At 38.0% G+C, this 16360-nt stretch overlaps 2 protein-coding genes and 1 long non-coding RNA gene across 5 annotated transcripts in view; 2 read left to right on the forward strand and 1 right to left on the reverse strand.

Moving 5' to 3' along the window:
- The window catches only part of arhgap35a (Rho GTPase activating protein 35a), a 62811-nt gene extending 54936 nt beyond the window's left edge, over nucleotides 1-7875 (reverse strand). For both annotated transcript variants that reach the window (XM_078929918.1, XM_004075657.5), the window contains exon 1: nucleotides 7205-7875. The gene's annotated coding sequence lies outside the window, so the exon portion shown is untranslated. The remainder of the gene's footprint in view (nucleotides 1-7204) is intronic.
- LOC105355424 (uncharacterized) lies at nucleotides 6742-8022 on the forward strand. 2 transcript variants are annotated; one of them, XR_013647243.1, is made up of 3 exons: nucleotides 6742-6823; nucleotides 6997-7095; nucleotides 7872-8022. It is a non-coding gene; the product is annotated as an uncharacterized LOC105355424 (long non-coding RNA). The 2 variants fall into 2 exon arrangements; XR_909843.4 differs by lacking the exon at nucleotides 6742-6823 and having other exon boundaries at nucleotides 6956-7095.
- A 3965-nt stretch (nucleotides 8023-11987) lies between these two features.
- On the forward strand, nucleotides 11988-16173 carry ap2s1 (adaptor related protein complex 2 subunit sigma 1). The gene is made up of 5 exons (XM_023961227.2): nucleotides 11988-12160; nucleotides 12604-12753; nucleotides 13421-13534; nucleotides 14403-14462; nucleotides 15015-16173. The coding sequence occupies exons 1-5, from the start codon at nucleotides 12158-12160 to the stop codon at nucleotides 15114-15116; spliced, it is 429 nt and encodes a 142-aa protein (XP_023816995.1). The 5' UTR covers nucleotides 11988-12157; the 3' UTR covers nucleotides 15117-16173.
- Nucleotides 16174-16360: the final 187 nt, after the last annotated feature.

The following is a 16360-nucleotide window of genomic DNA, read 5'->3' on the forward strand; positions in this document are numbered from 1 at the left end:
GATATTTAACAGAAGCTGAACTGAGTAAGACCAAACTACATGTTCTCATGTGAAATCAGCTGATAAATAAATAGAAAAGAGGGCCAACACATATAGCAGCACAGTAATAAAGATGACAAAACTACCATCCTTGCAGTTGAGAGTCGAGCTTCCCACAGCTCGACTCTGCTCACACACTACTTTAAGTGTGGTTACATATCATTTAAATCCATCCTTTCCTCCAATGCCGCCATTCCCGTCAGACGTCCTGTTTTATGGCTGTTTTCCAAACTGTGAGACAACGGCAGGGACATCATTAGCTAAGTGGTGGCTGGATGACAGGCTGTGCTACTGCAATCGATAATTGCAGGCCCTGCCGACGGCGGATCCAGCAGAGCTTACTCATCAACCCTGGGTGTGTACAAGCTCTAGTTTGGGCCAAAAACGAGATGGGGTAAGGTTAAGAACACTAAGGTGAGCTCTCAGTAGTTTACTGTGAGTGATATCAAATGCCTTAAGAAAATGTACTCCTCTCAAAAACAATATGTCAACAATCATACAGCTGCTGAACAGAAATAATTATAAACAAAACTCATGTCTGTAATGGCTTTGCATATCTTCAGAAGCTATTTAGTGAAATGACTGTCACATGTTGACTATTTCAAGTTAAAAAAAAAAAAAAAAAAAATCATACAACTTTTGAGACCTTTCAAATAAGAGTTGCTAAATTACAACCTCCTGCTCAAATAAGACCCAGGAAAAGCTTAAGAATAAACAGAAGTTATCATAGCCAAGCAAAATCTGCCCTCAAATGTGAAAGGGACCATATCAGTCCTTGCTCATTTGGGAGACACCAAAGGAAATATGAGTGGTGGCCAGATTCCCCTTAAGTGCCAAATGAAGCAAACATCTAGTGACAAGGAGTTGTCCTTCCTTTGTCCTCAACTACAACTAAAGCTAAAACTGCATCACTCAAGGCCAAACCCAGAAGTCGGATGGAGAGTGCTATAGGAAAATAAACTGAAAAATGCTGTGTGACAATCAAAGGTTATGAAAGGGAAAGCACCAGAAGAGATCTTTTGAGCATAGTAGAGGGTTTAAAACAATGTCTAAACATAGATTTATTTAAAATAAAATGCAAAGAAAATGTTTTAAGAGGAAAAGTAGTGAAATGTCCACTGGATCCTTGACTGAGAACTCTGACAGACAGAAGGGGAGTAAGCATCGGCTTCTTACTCCCTTTTTTATTGAACAAATTTGTACTTTTTTCCTGTAACTTTGTGAACAGAAAAGGTGTGATTTTTATTATTGTGCTCAAAGATAAACTTTAAGAATAAAATCACATCTCAAAAGTTCAAGTGCGCTGGAGAGACATCAGAAGTCAGACCACACTTGTCTGGTTGTTTGTCAAGGGATTTCTTTTTCTTTCCTTCCTTTTCAGGTCTACTACGGTTACTCTTCCCTTTCCTCAGATGCGTATCATTCTGTGATTAAAGCTGCCATCTTTAATTAGAACAGGTTTGAATCGGGGCACTTTAAGTCCCCCTTTCTCTGCACGTCAGTTCTCTGTATCTGAATGCTGCAGGTGTTTCAATAAAATTACTTCCAATAAAGTTGTCATGGACTTGGATAGTACAAGTGTGGAAAAGACACCACATACATACATATGTCACAAAACATTATACACAAGCAATGTCAGCTTACATTTACAGAAGTACTAACAAATACTTACAACATTCATAATGTTGCAGGGCACAAACCAAAATCCAGAGAGAGATCTTTACAAAAGGAGCCTATTAGCCCTACACAATATACCGCAAATTTAGCGTTATCGCAATATCCAGCTCTGCAATTTGCAGATTGCAAAAGACGGCGAAAATCGCTATAAATCATAAACCTTAAATGTGCTAAAACAATCTTATGGCAGCTTGAACCATTTAACAAATCTCTTTATGCATTTGACCAATCGGATGGACGCCTTCACGTTGTTTGCCAATCGGATGGAGGCCTATTGTGTTAGGTGTTGTCACCTATGTCGACGAGGGTCATTTGGAGTACAATTTTTAAACTGTTGCAATGAAATGGGAATGATGTTTTGGTTATTTTGCTATTTGTTTATATACACCACAAATTATATCCTTATTGCAATATTAATCTCTAATATCGCATATCGCGAGTTTTCCTCATATCGTGCACTTATCGTTCTCGCACACATTTTGCTGGCTTTAAATTGTTTCAACTCCGAAAAATGTTTTCATATAATGATTAACAAAGTGTAGAGAGAAATGATTCTACAGCAATTCGTCTCAACCCATTGTTGTCAACCCCAACACTTAAACACAGCTTTGAATAAAAATCAGGTTTCTACTTTCTGTTTGATGTTTTCTGAAAACAATTGTAGGGGACAAAACTTGAGACAAGGGATTTCATTATCAACTTATGAAGTTTTAACAAAAAGAAGATTTTGATCTACTTTTAAAGGGTCCATGTCAGATGTTGATTGATTACATTTAAATTGTGTTGAGATAGTGTCTGTGGTGTCACGTATTTGCACCAAAAGGTCAGTAATCAAAGTCAAACGTTCATTTTCATTTGTTCAAGGGCAATCAGATGGATTTCCCTTAAGGTTCAGAAGTTTCGTGTCTTCTTTCTTTTTCTGGGATCTGTACGTTATGACCTTAGCCTAAGGCATTAAACATGAGCTTTTGAGTTTAAAGTTTTCTGCAGTTTGCAGACATCCTGTAAATGGTATGCAACAACTTTTATACATTAAGATGCCTGCGAAACAAATCACAACATAAACATTACAGAATATTATGACTCGGAATTTCCATAGCTAGTCAATAAATCCTATGGATACATTAAACCTGATTGTGTTTCTTTTTTCTTGCATCTCATACTTAATGATCCCACAGAACATTGGATATTATGTTGATGGTTAACTCATGTCTTAGAAACAGTTTGCAACAGCAACAAAAAAACTTTTGCAACCTGGCAGCAAAGTTCCCTCTGTTTCAAGTTTTGGTTAAAAAAAAAATTGTACCAGGTATTTCCATGAAAGAGAACGTGAAAAATACTTGATAACACTTTGTCCTGCAGGGAAACCTTTATTTCCCACATTCTTGTGGATTTTACACCAGCAAACCAAATCCCCCCCCCCCCCTTCCCCCCCCGCAAAGCAGCCTCATTTTGCAGGTTATTAAGACAGAACATGGCTGAGACCATGTTGACTTTCAAACATCCCATATGGCTGTTCGATTTGAGTATCTACGAGTATGCCTAACCCAGTGATAAGCTGCCAACACCCACCAACCCTTGCACAAAATACTGAAGAACACCCCTGAAGTACAGCTGCTATGCCCTTAAGAGATAAACTTGTTCCATCACAATATAGGCAAAAAGTAACATTTTGATTATAAGCTTAAGGTAACTTCGAAAAAGGTGGAAAAAGTCACAATAGTCACTCATGGTTATCAAAATCTATCTACTTCTCAAAACTGGGTACCCAGAATTCCATGCAACAAATTAAGATTAAACTGACAATAACACCTCCATTCACCTTTAACCCTGAGCACTAATCTTCCCACTACTTCTAGCTCAAAATATAACCATTGCAGAAACACTGTTTGTATGGGATTGGTGGACTTCCTTCCTAAAGGAAACCCAACAGCACAATTAGACAGAAGTTGCAGTGAAAAACATACAGGAACGTCTCCTGTTCTGTCAAGCTGAATTAAGACAATGAAGCAGATGGACTAAAAACTGAAATAGGGGTAAGTCAGTACAACATGTTAAAGCAAAAATCAAAACTCTCAAGTTAATGAGGGATGGAGTGTAACTCTTTCTCCACAGATTAGAACCATTCTCAGGTTTATCCTTTAATATTTGTGTAGGCACATTTTGTGGCAATCCCTCTTTGCTCCAGAGACTTGTGGCAGTGTTTTCATCATTTCAGTGTATTACATAACCGCAGCAGATACAACAAACTTTGTCCAAAAACAATTAAGAGGCTATTACAGCCATAACACATAATGAAGCATTCCAAATCTGTTTTTTAGGGTTGCTCACTGCACAGCGAACAACCTTTGGAGGGGATTTAAGGCTTTGCTGAGATGCAAGTGCATTTTCGATTGAAACAAACTTTGTATTTGCAAATATAGCAGCAGAAATCCAACCTATTGAACTTTGAGCGGTGGCCTCCTTTCACTGGCAGAGACTCAATCATAACATCTTATCTACGGACATGCTGATTCATGGAATTCAGCCGTGGCCAATAGCCAGGCAGTGGGGTTACTTATGACAGTCATTGATTGGTTGATCCCTGAGCACAGAGCTAAAAGGGCACATACCAGGAACACAGCCTGAAGCAGAAACTGGCAGCAGTTTGCTCACGCTTTGCTTCACTCTCAGTCTTCTTGCTGCTGTTTTCCCACTGACAATCGACTTTAATCTGTCTCCTCTGCCCCCCCCCCAAAATCTCAGATTCTGTTCTCTTTCCACCAACATTGAAGTACCACAGCCTGTAGTCCTCACTCTTCCGTTGTGTCATTGTGTATTGAAAAGCACCCAAGCCATGACGTCCAAAGGTTACCATGCCTCTCTGACTTACATCCTGGTCCTTCATCTCCATGGTCACTCAAATTCCAGCATTTCAATCCATTTTTTGCCTGGAAATATGAAGTTCACTGTTGCAGTCCCTCAGCAGAGTTACTAAGCCAATATTTCAGACATTAATCATATCCAAAGCACTCAATTTTCAGTAGAATGACCAATTAATAATGTATTTGTATTGAAAAAGCAATACCATTATAAACGAAGTTGGAGTTAAAGAGGGAAGGCAATCTATGCCTCTTACTGGCTAAATTCAGAACTACTTTCAAATCTTAAAGAGAGACAATTTGTTAGCCAAATACAAAAAGAATAGAAAAAAGGCCAGTGTTTCATCCAAACCGTTTTCTGTCTTGAACATATCCTGGGTACAAATATTGATGTTGATTTAGGGTCTGTTCACTCATACATAAAATTGGTGGTCCAGCATTCAGGGTTGTGCTGGCTCCAACAGAGGAGAGACACTACAGAGGCCTTTATGTCAGCCTATCCCCATCTGTAGTTCTATAATGAGCAAGGGAGAAGACCCACTGTGGGAGTGAAGAGGACCTCAGTTCTGCTGAAGCAGACAAACGTTCTGATGGAAATTCAGATACAATCATCCCAGAATGCACTTTCACTGCCTAATAATCAGCCACTAGAACAAGGCGGCCATTGAGAGGAGAGCGACAGTAATCCGGTCCACCAAACTCCAAAGCTACCCGCTATAATTAGCCCCTTTCTCAATCAAATACTGACTAACAAGCAAAATTCTGAAGAAACACACGACAGAGGAAATTTAGTGACCAGCATAAATTAACAAAAGGAAAGGTTTGACATCCTTTTTATAGACATGGCCATCACAATGGCAGTCAATTGAAATTTAAAAAGCAGGTGAAAGTTTTCATTTAAATGAAGTGGCTTGTGAAAGTAAAATCTCACACTTTTAATCTTTGTCTCCTCATGGGGACGCAGATTTGAAGATGGATCCGAAAGTTCAGTGATCCTTATTTTGCAAATGACATTAGGCTACCCCCATATCTTGTGTTTTACTGAATTTCTTCTCCAACATGATGCAAGAGATCCAAGCCCATTTGTAGCCGGCGTCCTAGTGAGTAAAGACAAACTCCCCTAATCTGATGAGCATGTACAAACTCAAGGCTTCACAATCCAATCAGCAACCCTGAGGCAAGCCAGAGTTCAAGGAAAGAAGACCAGCTAGCATGTTGCCTGAGCAAATGGAAGAAAATGAGGCTTCCTGGAGAGGTGTGACTGCCTTGCAAAGGGCCCAATCAAGCACAGCGCAGAAGTGCTGACAGCTGTTCATATATTCACCTGAGTGCACCAAGACGGTCTTCACAGGAAGGTTTAGAGATATGTTCACTTCCTTCCAAGTATCGTACCCTTAAATAAAGTTATCACTATGCATAGAAGCTTCCCGAAAGTGTTCAGCCAAAACACGACCAACAAATCCACAGCACCAATACATGTGTGGATATCATCCAATGACAAAGTTCCTGTTTGGGGGAATTTTCCCTACTATCTAGCAGTGACCAGTAACTGTAAATAATGAGCCAATGACACAGCATTAGCAGTAAAGCACATTCCTGCCTTTACTGCCGTGTGATAAGGCGTTATCCTCGTCAACACGGTCACCCCCCTAGAACTCATTCAGACAATATTAAAGCAGTATGTTAGTTATCTTTAAGGAGCGTTTCTAGAGGAGAGCACTGGAAGGACACCGACAGAAAGGGAGTGGCTGCAAGAAAAATGCCCTATTCACATAACCTTGAGTCAAAGCAGTTCCATCATCAATATATATACTTATATATATAGAAGTATAGAGTTATGTTGCTGGATTATTAGAGGAGCCAATTGGTGGCGTTAATTCTGAGTCACAGGGATGCACTCTGCTGAGATCAAAAATATTTTTCACGGAAAAGGAGTTTATGCAATGGCCTCTGCCTTATGAAAGCCTGGATTGGTGAGAAGCACAAGTAAAACATAAAAATGAAAGCAAACAAAAAAAGGTCATTAACATAAGGGGAACACCAACTGACAAGCAAAACATACTGGTAATCCAGGTTTTTCACACAGCAATCAGGGAGAAAATGCACAGTCCATCTTTGGTCAAACCCCAACATGTTATTGCTTCAACAGTTTGAGTGGTTGTCCCACCCCCTCACCCCACTTTTTTTTTTTAAAGTATGACATGGTGTGGAGTTTCCCCAGGCCTGACAAGACCAATGCATTCCAGGTGTTTGTTGTATAAACAATTTAATGTTTGGATAGAACCAGGTTTTTTTTAGCTTTATTCTCTAAATTTAACATTTAACAAGCTCATGGTTACCCTGACTTGCCCTACAAACTGCTTTATTAAGTATACACCCCGAGCATCATCTTAAGTATTATAATTATGATCATTTTGAGGTACTTGGGGGCCATAAAATCATGTCTGCCCTCAAGCGAAATGAGGTCGACTCCCAGTTTCTCGATTTTGCCTGGACTTTGGCGCAACTGGAGCAGCAGGTGAGGAAAAATGTCCATGTTCGCCCTTAAATGCTTCTCTTCCTCTGAAAAAACTGTCTAATTGTTACATGAACGCCGTTGAAAGGGGAAATAAGGAGCGTCTACGTACCAAATCAGTCCAGTCTCGCGCTTCGGTTCTTCATCCGTGCTCCTCAGTTGGGAAAAGACTTTAAAACACAAACGTGTGTGTTTGGGAGGGGAAACGCTTCCCTAAAAACTCACATCGATTATTTTCAGTTGGTCTGGTAAACACGCTGTCTGCCCGTCTGCTCCCGCAGACATGAAATGACTGTTTGAAGTTTCTGGACAAGTGAAGTGGAGGATTGCTGTCTCTGAATCGGAAATAAACTAATACATCATACTGATTAAATTAGCAGCGGGGGGAAAATGTCCCTCAAACTCGCGTCCTTTCACAGCGACTGCAAACGTATTACGAAGAGGAAAAAAATGGGAGGCGTTGCAGAGCGCTGTTTCGGTGTGTTTTCCCTTCTTGGCTCCGCCACCACGTTGTTTTGACCGATTCTCATTCGCCTCTGTCGAGTCCCAAACACAAGAGTCGGCAGGAAACGCGGTCCCAAAAGCGTCCGTAAATCAGCGGGACGGTGTTTTCCGCGTGCGGAGGCGCGCGAGGAAGCCCCGAGATCTCCTTTCTGATGTACTAGAGCCGTTCGCTGGAGAAAATGTGTGACGCGCTCTGTCTATCCCTCTGCCCCTCACTCCCTTCGCTTCTTTTTTTTTTTCCGGCTTCCCAATAATGGCGGACCTTGTGAATCCAGCATCTCCACTCCTGCTCACAGAAAGACTCTCGCCCAGTGGTTCGTGGACACAACTACAACAAGCACGCTGTTGGTACTGGCGATGCCTGACAGTACACAACAACACACCATGGAGCAACATTGATTTTTCAATAAAAACATGGCACAAAAAGTGATGAAATGTTGTGTCTGGTATCTAACTTTCCTCGCACTTTAGAAAGTGGTTTTGTTTATTAGACTGAAAAATTGGGTAAAAGGGCCTCAACACTTGCAGTGGTGGGTCTGTTTAAAAAGGAAATAAAACTGTATTGCCAAGACTCATTACTACAAAAAAATAAACCCACCAGATGATTTGTCTTATAAGCAATTAAAAAAAATCTGAAAAGTCTGAATTAGAAATATGCATAGGTTTTTTTTAATGGTAAAGCAAAACAGCTGTTGCAAATAGTAGCTTTGAAAAAAAAGAAACAAGTCTAACCTGGTTGGCATCAGTGTCATTTAGCCAAAGATGTAGACTTTTCCAAAAATAATAATACAAGTCCCAAACAGGGGTGAAACAACCAACATTTACCACAGAGGACAGAAACTAAAACAAGCTAAATGTGTCAGCATTTACCTGAATTTAAGTTGCACTACTTTACTGTGCAAAACTAACATGGCAAAAGACAGTTTTTATTCTCGAAACACAAAATAAGTGTGTCAAAATGTGATACCCAGGTACAGTACACACCTTTCATATTTAAATTGTACATTTTATCCTTAAAAAATAAAAACAACTTGTGCACTTCATAAAATTTACAATATATAAAAAATACAGTGACACAAATGAATACTTTTCAAATCAGATCAACATAAAAACAAATAAGATTCAAATGTAACACATTTAACTTAAAATATTAAACAGTTATTATTGAATAACTCATAAATATAAAGTAAAGGCTCAACAACTCATACACCATGTTCAACAATAGTATCTGTCCAATGCAAGAGGCTCCCTGCTTGTGTTTAGACAGGAGGGAAAAAAACAATGCACATTTCAGGAGCCAACCTAGACAGTTTTAAAGCAAAATGTCAAATGAAATACTAGTAAAGATAAAGTCACAGTATGCTGCTTAACTGGAATAACCTCTAAAAGAGTAGGTTTTAACTTTGAACTCCTCACGTGGCTCTCATCTGAACTCTGAGGCTGTTGGAGGGTCGAGGGAGAGTTAAAAAAAACTTTTATTCACTTAAGTTTGGTGTCTACCTCTGAGGAGGTGTAAATGACCTTCTGGGTCTACAAAAGTCTGAAAAGTCCTTTGTTTCATCGTAAGGAAACAGAGAGGAAAACGAAAGCAGTCATAAATAAACGTAAATTATCTTCCAAGACACAAAGTGACCACACCAAGAAGCAAAGTGATAGCAATTGGAAACAGCGCGGCCACAAGAGAATGAAACACAAGCAGGGTTTGTAGCAGGAACAAAAACTCTGAGTACTAAACAGGGCCACAAATGTTAAAAAATAAACACAACCACGTTGGACATTGATTTGTCCAATCAGTCTAATCAAGAAGTAAAAAAACAGTCCCGTCAAAGGTAAAATCGCCCTTTTTGTACTACATTTGAACCGTACCGTAACGATAAACAACCAGTAAACCTGTCTGCTCTATGCTGCTTCATGGTCTTACCCCCCTTCCCCTCCTATTATCACCCTCCTACCCCCCTCTCTCTCTAACGTCCCTCTCTCTTCTTCCCCTCTTTCCTTTTCCGTCCGGTCCAACACCAAAGATTTTCAAACATGATTGAAATTAATAAAGTTTGGCCTCAATTACAAAAGGGGTTTATTCAGACATACCTTTGGTTTGTCTGAAGATGAATAACCCCTCTTGTTAAAATAAAATATGTCCAACACAAGAGGCCCTCAGCTCTCATCTGTTTGCCTAGCTGTTGGACAGGACAAGTTAAAAAAAAAAAAAAAAAAAGGTAAAATCGAATCATTTCAATTGGATTTGAAAAGTCATCTATTAGGAGAATCATTTGATGATGTTTGCATTGTGATTAGTTCAGCCACTGAATGATAATTAAGTTGTGTCTCTAAGGAGGACAGTATAACAACTAAGAATTGTCTGATTTGTTGTAAAGACAACAAGCTAAGAGCTCAAACAGATGTTTAATGTTTTGCAGCGGGACCTTGTTCGGAATGAATTCCCTGTGACTCTGCCCCTCCCTCAACGTCTTCCAACAGCCCAATCCAGACTTAAACATGTACGATGAGCACAAATGTTTCATTTGATGCAAAAATGCAGGCTGTTATTTGAAAGCGGAATGAAGTGGGCCTACTTTAAAAGCCAACTAAAATTTTCAATCCAAAAGGATTAATTAAAAATATTTTGGTTACTTTTTCAAATTGGTCATGTTGTGCAAAAACAAGGTCAGTGAATTTACCTCTCACCATTCTTTACATGACTGAGTTTGAAGAGAAACTATTCAACTTGTGACAACAAGAACATTAAAGCTGAAGTTTGCTTTTTAAATAACAGTAAAAGCTTAAACTTTATTTTAATTTTAACCACCCTGCAATGGAAAAAACAAGACAAATGTAAAATTTAATGACTGTTATCAGGGGGTGAGTTGCCTTGTTTTTTCATGGGATGGGAATTTGTAATAAAGTGAGTGTTTATACATATTTTGAGAGAGTTATGCCACCAAAAAAATACATGTTCAAGCTGGGTTAAAAGCTCACATTTGGTTTTCTGTCCAATCGTATCACTTAATGTTTTTAGCAATATTTGCATGACCCCACTGCAAAGAAAGATTAACATGGGTCAAAGTTTCTGTTGAACGATCTGCTTCTGTTTTCAAATCCATTTTCGGTTATTTCAACACAGACAAGGCACAGTATAAGCAATCTACTTGAACTAATAAATTACAATGCTATTTAAGATATTTTATTTTTTACAAAACATTAACAGAGTTCCGCTGTTTTTTTTACACATATACCAAAACATTGCTGAAAGAAATAACTAGAAGAAAAAGTTTTTACAAAGGATTTTTGGCTTTTTTCTTCTCTTTATTGTAGTTTATTTATAATAAACATGTTTTTTTTCCTATCTGACCTCAACCTCTTCAACATTTGCAGCTGAATTTTTGCTGGGTCCTTGGGGAAACACATTCCTTCTGCTGCAGTTGTGCAATATCTGATAATCCCAGTCTCCCCAAGCATTTAAATTAAATCAGGAAGTCCACATTTCTCCTTTGCAGTTATAAAAGAGGAAAATATGTTAAATTGCAAATACATAAAAAAGACCAGGGTTTTATTCCAAAGTTAACTCGTTATGAAACAATATTGAATACTATACAAATTAGACTTTTGTTATTTTCGTCTGTAGCCATGGCTGCTGTAGTGTCTGTGGCAGTTCTACCTTGACTTTCGCCCCCCTCTGCCTCCGCAAAAAAAAGGAAAAAGAAAATGTTTCCTTCCTTTCACCACACTTGTGTTCAGGAGAAATGAAATTGGAAGTGAAATTGGAAGAGTCTGGATTCACACCCTTTGGCATTTGGGATTTTGAAGACACCTGCTGTATGAAAGAGGAACTGTCTGGCTCATCCTTTTGACTACTAACAGGTATGGAGAGAGCTCCAAATATTTTAGAAGTCCCCATGATTTGCACCTAACATTGTATCATTCTATCCTACTTCTTCACCAGTTGTATCGCTTTCAGGGTCACAGGGCTGCTGGAGCCTATCCCAGCTACTGTTGGGTGAAGGCAAAGTACATCCTGGACAGGTTGTTAAAAAGGCCATAACAGAGATTGACATGTATAAAAAAAATGCTTTGCCCTTTTAATAAATATACACGGTTTTAAAACCTGGTTTTTTGTTTCTTTATTTTATTTTATTTATTTATTTGCAGCAAGAGCTCTTGGTCGATTGACCGCTATGTCCATGTCTAAAACCCGCCAATGTGTAAATATTTAACACAAAAAAGTGTGCATTGCTAAAGAAAGAAGGTGTTAAAAAAAACTGAAAAACTGATACATAAAAAAACCATTGCAAATCATGTGACTTGTTGAGAACTGGACAAGTTCTTAAAAAATGAACACTGGTGTTTGTAGTTTCCTGGTACATTCCAGGAGTTCTTATCCAACCGTTAAAAACACATTTCCCATGGTGCACCACAAATCAACGAAGCTTTCCTTTTTCCTGTTAGCTAGTGCAGATAACCGACGAGCTCTCGCCCGAATAACTGCTTTTTAATGTAAAACCACTAAATTGTTACTCAGGAACTCGATATTGTTGTCACCAAAGGTTCTGCTAAGGAGACGAATATGGTAACGTCGCCTTTTTTCCTCCATGTTTTGTTTTTTCCACCCATAGTCTTTCAACATTGAATTGCTAGCATTGGTGGGATTCGTACCGATATGCCGTTCAATGAGTCACTTGACAGCCTTTGCTAGACTTCAGAAAACAAAAAAACAAAACAAGGAATACAACCTATTTAGAAATTATTCATATTTTATGAATTCTATAGCAATTAAATTGTTCGCAGTTTTCTGTCGGGAGGCAAATGCTAATGTAACGCCGCTGTCAGATTAGCCAAGAACGTTAACTAACTAAGTCAGGGAGGGAGCCCTCGAAAATTTGTGGATGTTTTAATCTCTGGAATTGAATTAACTGCTACACTTTATTTGTGGCGTCTGCTACGCATTTCTCTTGATTTCTTGATTTAAAAATAGCTATGCCTTGCTTACTTATTTTCTTTTTAATCCCAAAGATCCGGTTCATTCTCATCCAGAACCGGGCAGGAAAAACCCGGTTGGCCAAATGGTACATGCAGTTTGATGATGATGAAAAGCAAAAGCTGATCGAGGAAGTACATGCTGTGGTTACAGTCAGAGATGCCAAACACACCAACTTCGTGGAGGTAAAGAAGTTTACTATTCATGTTGTCAGGCAGTGGTTCAGTGTTCGTTTAGCTCGATTTCTTTGATAAAACTAGTGTAGATGACTGTTTTTCAAAGAAGAAAATATAGCTTAAATTGTCAGCCTTCACCGATGCTTCAGTAGATTTGGTGCAAACACGTGCAAATTACTTAGAATTATGACTCAAGATGCTTCCATCATCAAGCTCAAAATTATTCAAACGCACAGCAAATACATTTTGTTGAATCAGCAAGTTTTTACCTGATATGAAACTAAAAGTGATTGAAAATACATCTCAAATTCTATTTGAGTTTGTATAATTGTAGTTTTGAGGAGCAGCTAACAGATTTTCTCTAATTATTCAAAAACCCCAGGGGGATTTTTTAACTCATTTTTTATTTTTTTCCCCTGTTTCTGTATAAGCAAATAAAGTTGTTTCTGCTGCTGCAAAAAAACATCCCGCTTCAAATCCTCCCATTTCTTTATTAAATATGGATATAAAGATGAATATATATGTTTGTACCACATTTATTTTTTTTATGATAAACATAAAATTATCATGGTGTGTTTTGCCTCAAAGTCTGGGAGCCTATACCCCAGTAAATCTGCTGTTGTCATAATATGAGAAACTCTATTATTAACAGGCTGATTCCACTTTGTTCCCACAGTTCAGGAACTTTAAGATCATTTACCGGCGTTATGCTGGGCTTTACTTCTGCATTTGTGTGGACGTGACTGATAACAACCTGGCATACCTTGAGGGAATTCACAACTTTGTGGAGGTGAGTACACATAATGTGCTCTGATCATTTTGTTATCCTGGTCAAATGTGTTTCGTGTGTCTGACCTTTTTTTTTCCCTTTTACTTATCATTTTCTAGGACTGGGTTTTGCCTAAAAACTGATGATGTATCATTCCTCCAACCAGTTTTATGTTATATTTCTGCCTAAAAACAATTTTGTAAGATTTTGATTAACACTTTCAGAAGGATAGGTTGTTCTAAAACTTTACAAATAAAAATAGCTGAAAAAATGTTTTGTTTTCCCTTGAAAAAAGTTGCTTCAAAAGAAAATCAGTTTATAGATTTGATGAATCAATATATTGAAAAAATGAAGTTTTGTTTTAACCCGACCATACCCCTTAAAAGTTTATCATGCAACATTTATCTTGAGATCATTTATATTAATTGTAAAATATTCATTAACAGATACCATTTCCATGGGGTAAAGTTATAGTTTACCCAAAGACATCATTTTAGATTTAATAAGACGATATCGTTTGGGATCTCCTTGTGACAACAATGTAATCTGTTTTGAATTTTAAAAACAAAAAGTGAGCAACATGTAGAAAAAAAATGAATTACGTGAATATCAGCAAATGGATAAATTATCCTCAAGTGAACTTCCAAACAAATAGATTTAATGGGCAATGATTTGATGGTAATTTATGTTATTAACAGTGTTGTGCTAATTCAGTTGCTTTGGAAAGCTTGAAGAAGGAGAACGGTCACTTCCATGAGTTTAACAGTCTGTAGTGACACTTCATTAGTCTGTGTGCTGTCCTCTCAACAAGCTGAGACCCAAAATGTTGCTCATGAGTCTTTCCCGATTCCTGAATGAAGCTTAGGATGTTTCCTTTGTGTTCTAAAAGGTCCTGAACGAGTATTTCCACAATGTGTGCGAGCTGGACCTGGTCTTCAACTTCTACAAGGTAAGAGCACTTGAAAATCATCATTTGTCCATTTGCTTTTGACTTATTTTACAAATGCCTCGTACAAGAAAGTATAAACAGAAGGACAAGTCAACAGAATTTCCTTTTTATCTGTTTAAAACTTGGATGAACTCCCCTGGATTGAAAATTCAGTTAAATGAACATTTCCAAACTTCCCTTGTTCCCCTGTTCAGAACATTCTGCTATGGTTAGTTAATTCACTTATTCTTCTGTTTTGTTCTTCCAAATTATTGCCAAGATACTAACAAGCTGTGAAGTGATACATTTATAACATTAAAATGTTCAAAGCATGAATTCTGGTCTGTATTCCTTTAATGGATCAATTATGTTGAACATTTTTTTGAACATTTGAATGTCAAAAATGTTGTTTTTAAGAAGCTGACAGATTGTTTTTCAGTTTGGAATGGAAGCATTTTTTAAGAGAAGCAATTTTGCTCAGTTTGTGACCTAATTTCCCGTGAACTCTTGGTTTTTCCTTTTTTTTTTCTTTCTCATTTCTGACCTTGTCTGTTATGTTTTTTCCCCTCCAAGGTGTACACAGTAGTGGACGAGATGTTCCTGGCAGGAGAGATCAGGGAGACCAGTCAGACCAAGGTCCTTAAGCAGCTTCTCATGCTTCAGTCACTTGAGTAAAAACAAAATCCTCTGTCCTTCTTGCCCACCGGACATCCAAAAAATATATATAAATACAAATACTTTGATGTGTAATGTCACTTCATATACAAATCCTCTAGTTTTTCAACATGCCAAGTGACAACAGGCATGTGGACGAGGACTACACAACATCCACTTTTAGATATCCAATCAGCCGTTTTTTTTTTTTTCCCTGCAGTTTTTTATCTAACCTTCTGAATCGTTTTAAAAGACGTCTTTCACTACATTTCAACGTGTCAGCATTTCAAGTTTCTTTGAGTTTTTTTTTTGCTTTTCTACAGCCAAAGGCTGCAGAAATGAGTTCTTCTCCACAGTTATCTTTTCATTTATGGCATTTGTCAGAAGCAACTGTGACGGCAGTCTTCTCATTCCCACATTAAACAAAGCAATTCTTTAGCGGCACTAGAATTTAGAAGCCCCATAAACTCAGGCCAGGCCCACCTTCCCTTTACCTTATCTCTGATTGAAGTAGCCTGTTTATCCAAAATAATGTCTTTAGGTGGCATTTATAGTTCTCTTGTGTTCATGTGTAATGCTTACATATGCAGATGTGTGTGACTGATGCCAGAGCTTGTAAGAGGGTGGTACAATGCAGGATTGTCAATCAAAACGGTGCTCTTTGGTCACTGTTAACATTTAAAACGATCCGGAACAAACAGGCGGGTTTTATGTGAAGCACTACTTTGGGTTTGCTTTGTGTGATCTGTGTAAACAGTGTTGTCTGTGAGTATTGTGAAATGATTGGTCACGAAGATTAATCTTCAAAAATATAAACTCATTTGAGATTAATACATTCCAACAGTGTCATATGTGCATTTAAAGTACTGTCCCTTTGGACTATCATTTCTGGTGAAATCCCATATTTTTACCTTTAGTTGCTTCACATGTTAGACTTTGGGTTTTTCATGAAGACAATATTGAACTATGTACCCACCTGGCATTTGATAGAGTGCTAATGGAAGATGTTACTGTCTTAAATTCAGCTGCCTACATCAGCAGTCCCATTTTGTGTAAATAAACAGATTTATCGTTCAGCTTTTCTGTTATTTCTTCAAAGAAAATGTGTACAGTGTTATAAAAAATACATTTAAATTCTGGCAGCACCATCTAGTGGCCAAACAGTAACATGAATGTGATGTCATCTCAAGCCAGTCTCGGGTCAATAAACCAGTCAATATATCTATTTCAGCTTCATTAAACCACTTAATCTTTCAACTTAAGAG

The sequence above is a fragment of the Oryzias latipes genome, chromosome 13 (genome assembly GCF_053564925.1).
Source record: "Oryzias latipes strain Hd-rR chromosome 13, Olatipes_Hd-rR_3.1".
NCBI lineage: Eukaryota > Metazoa > Chordata > Actinopteri > Beloniformes > Adrianichthyidae > Oryzias > Oryzias latipes.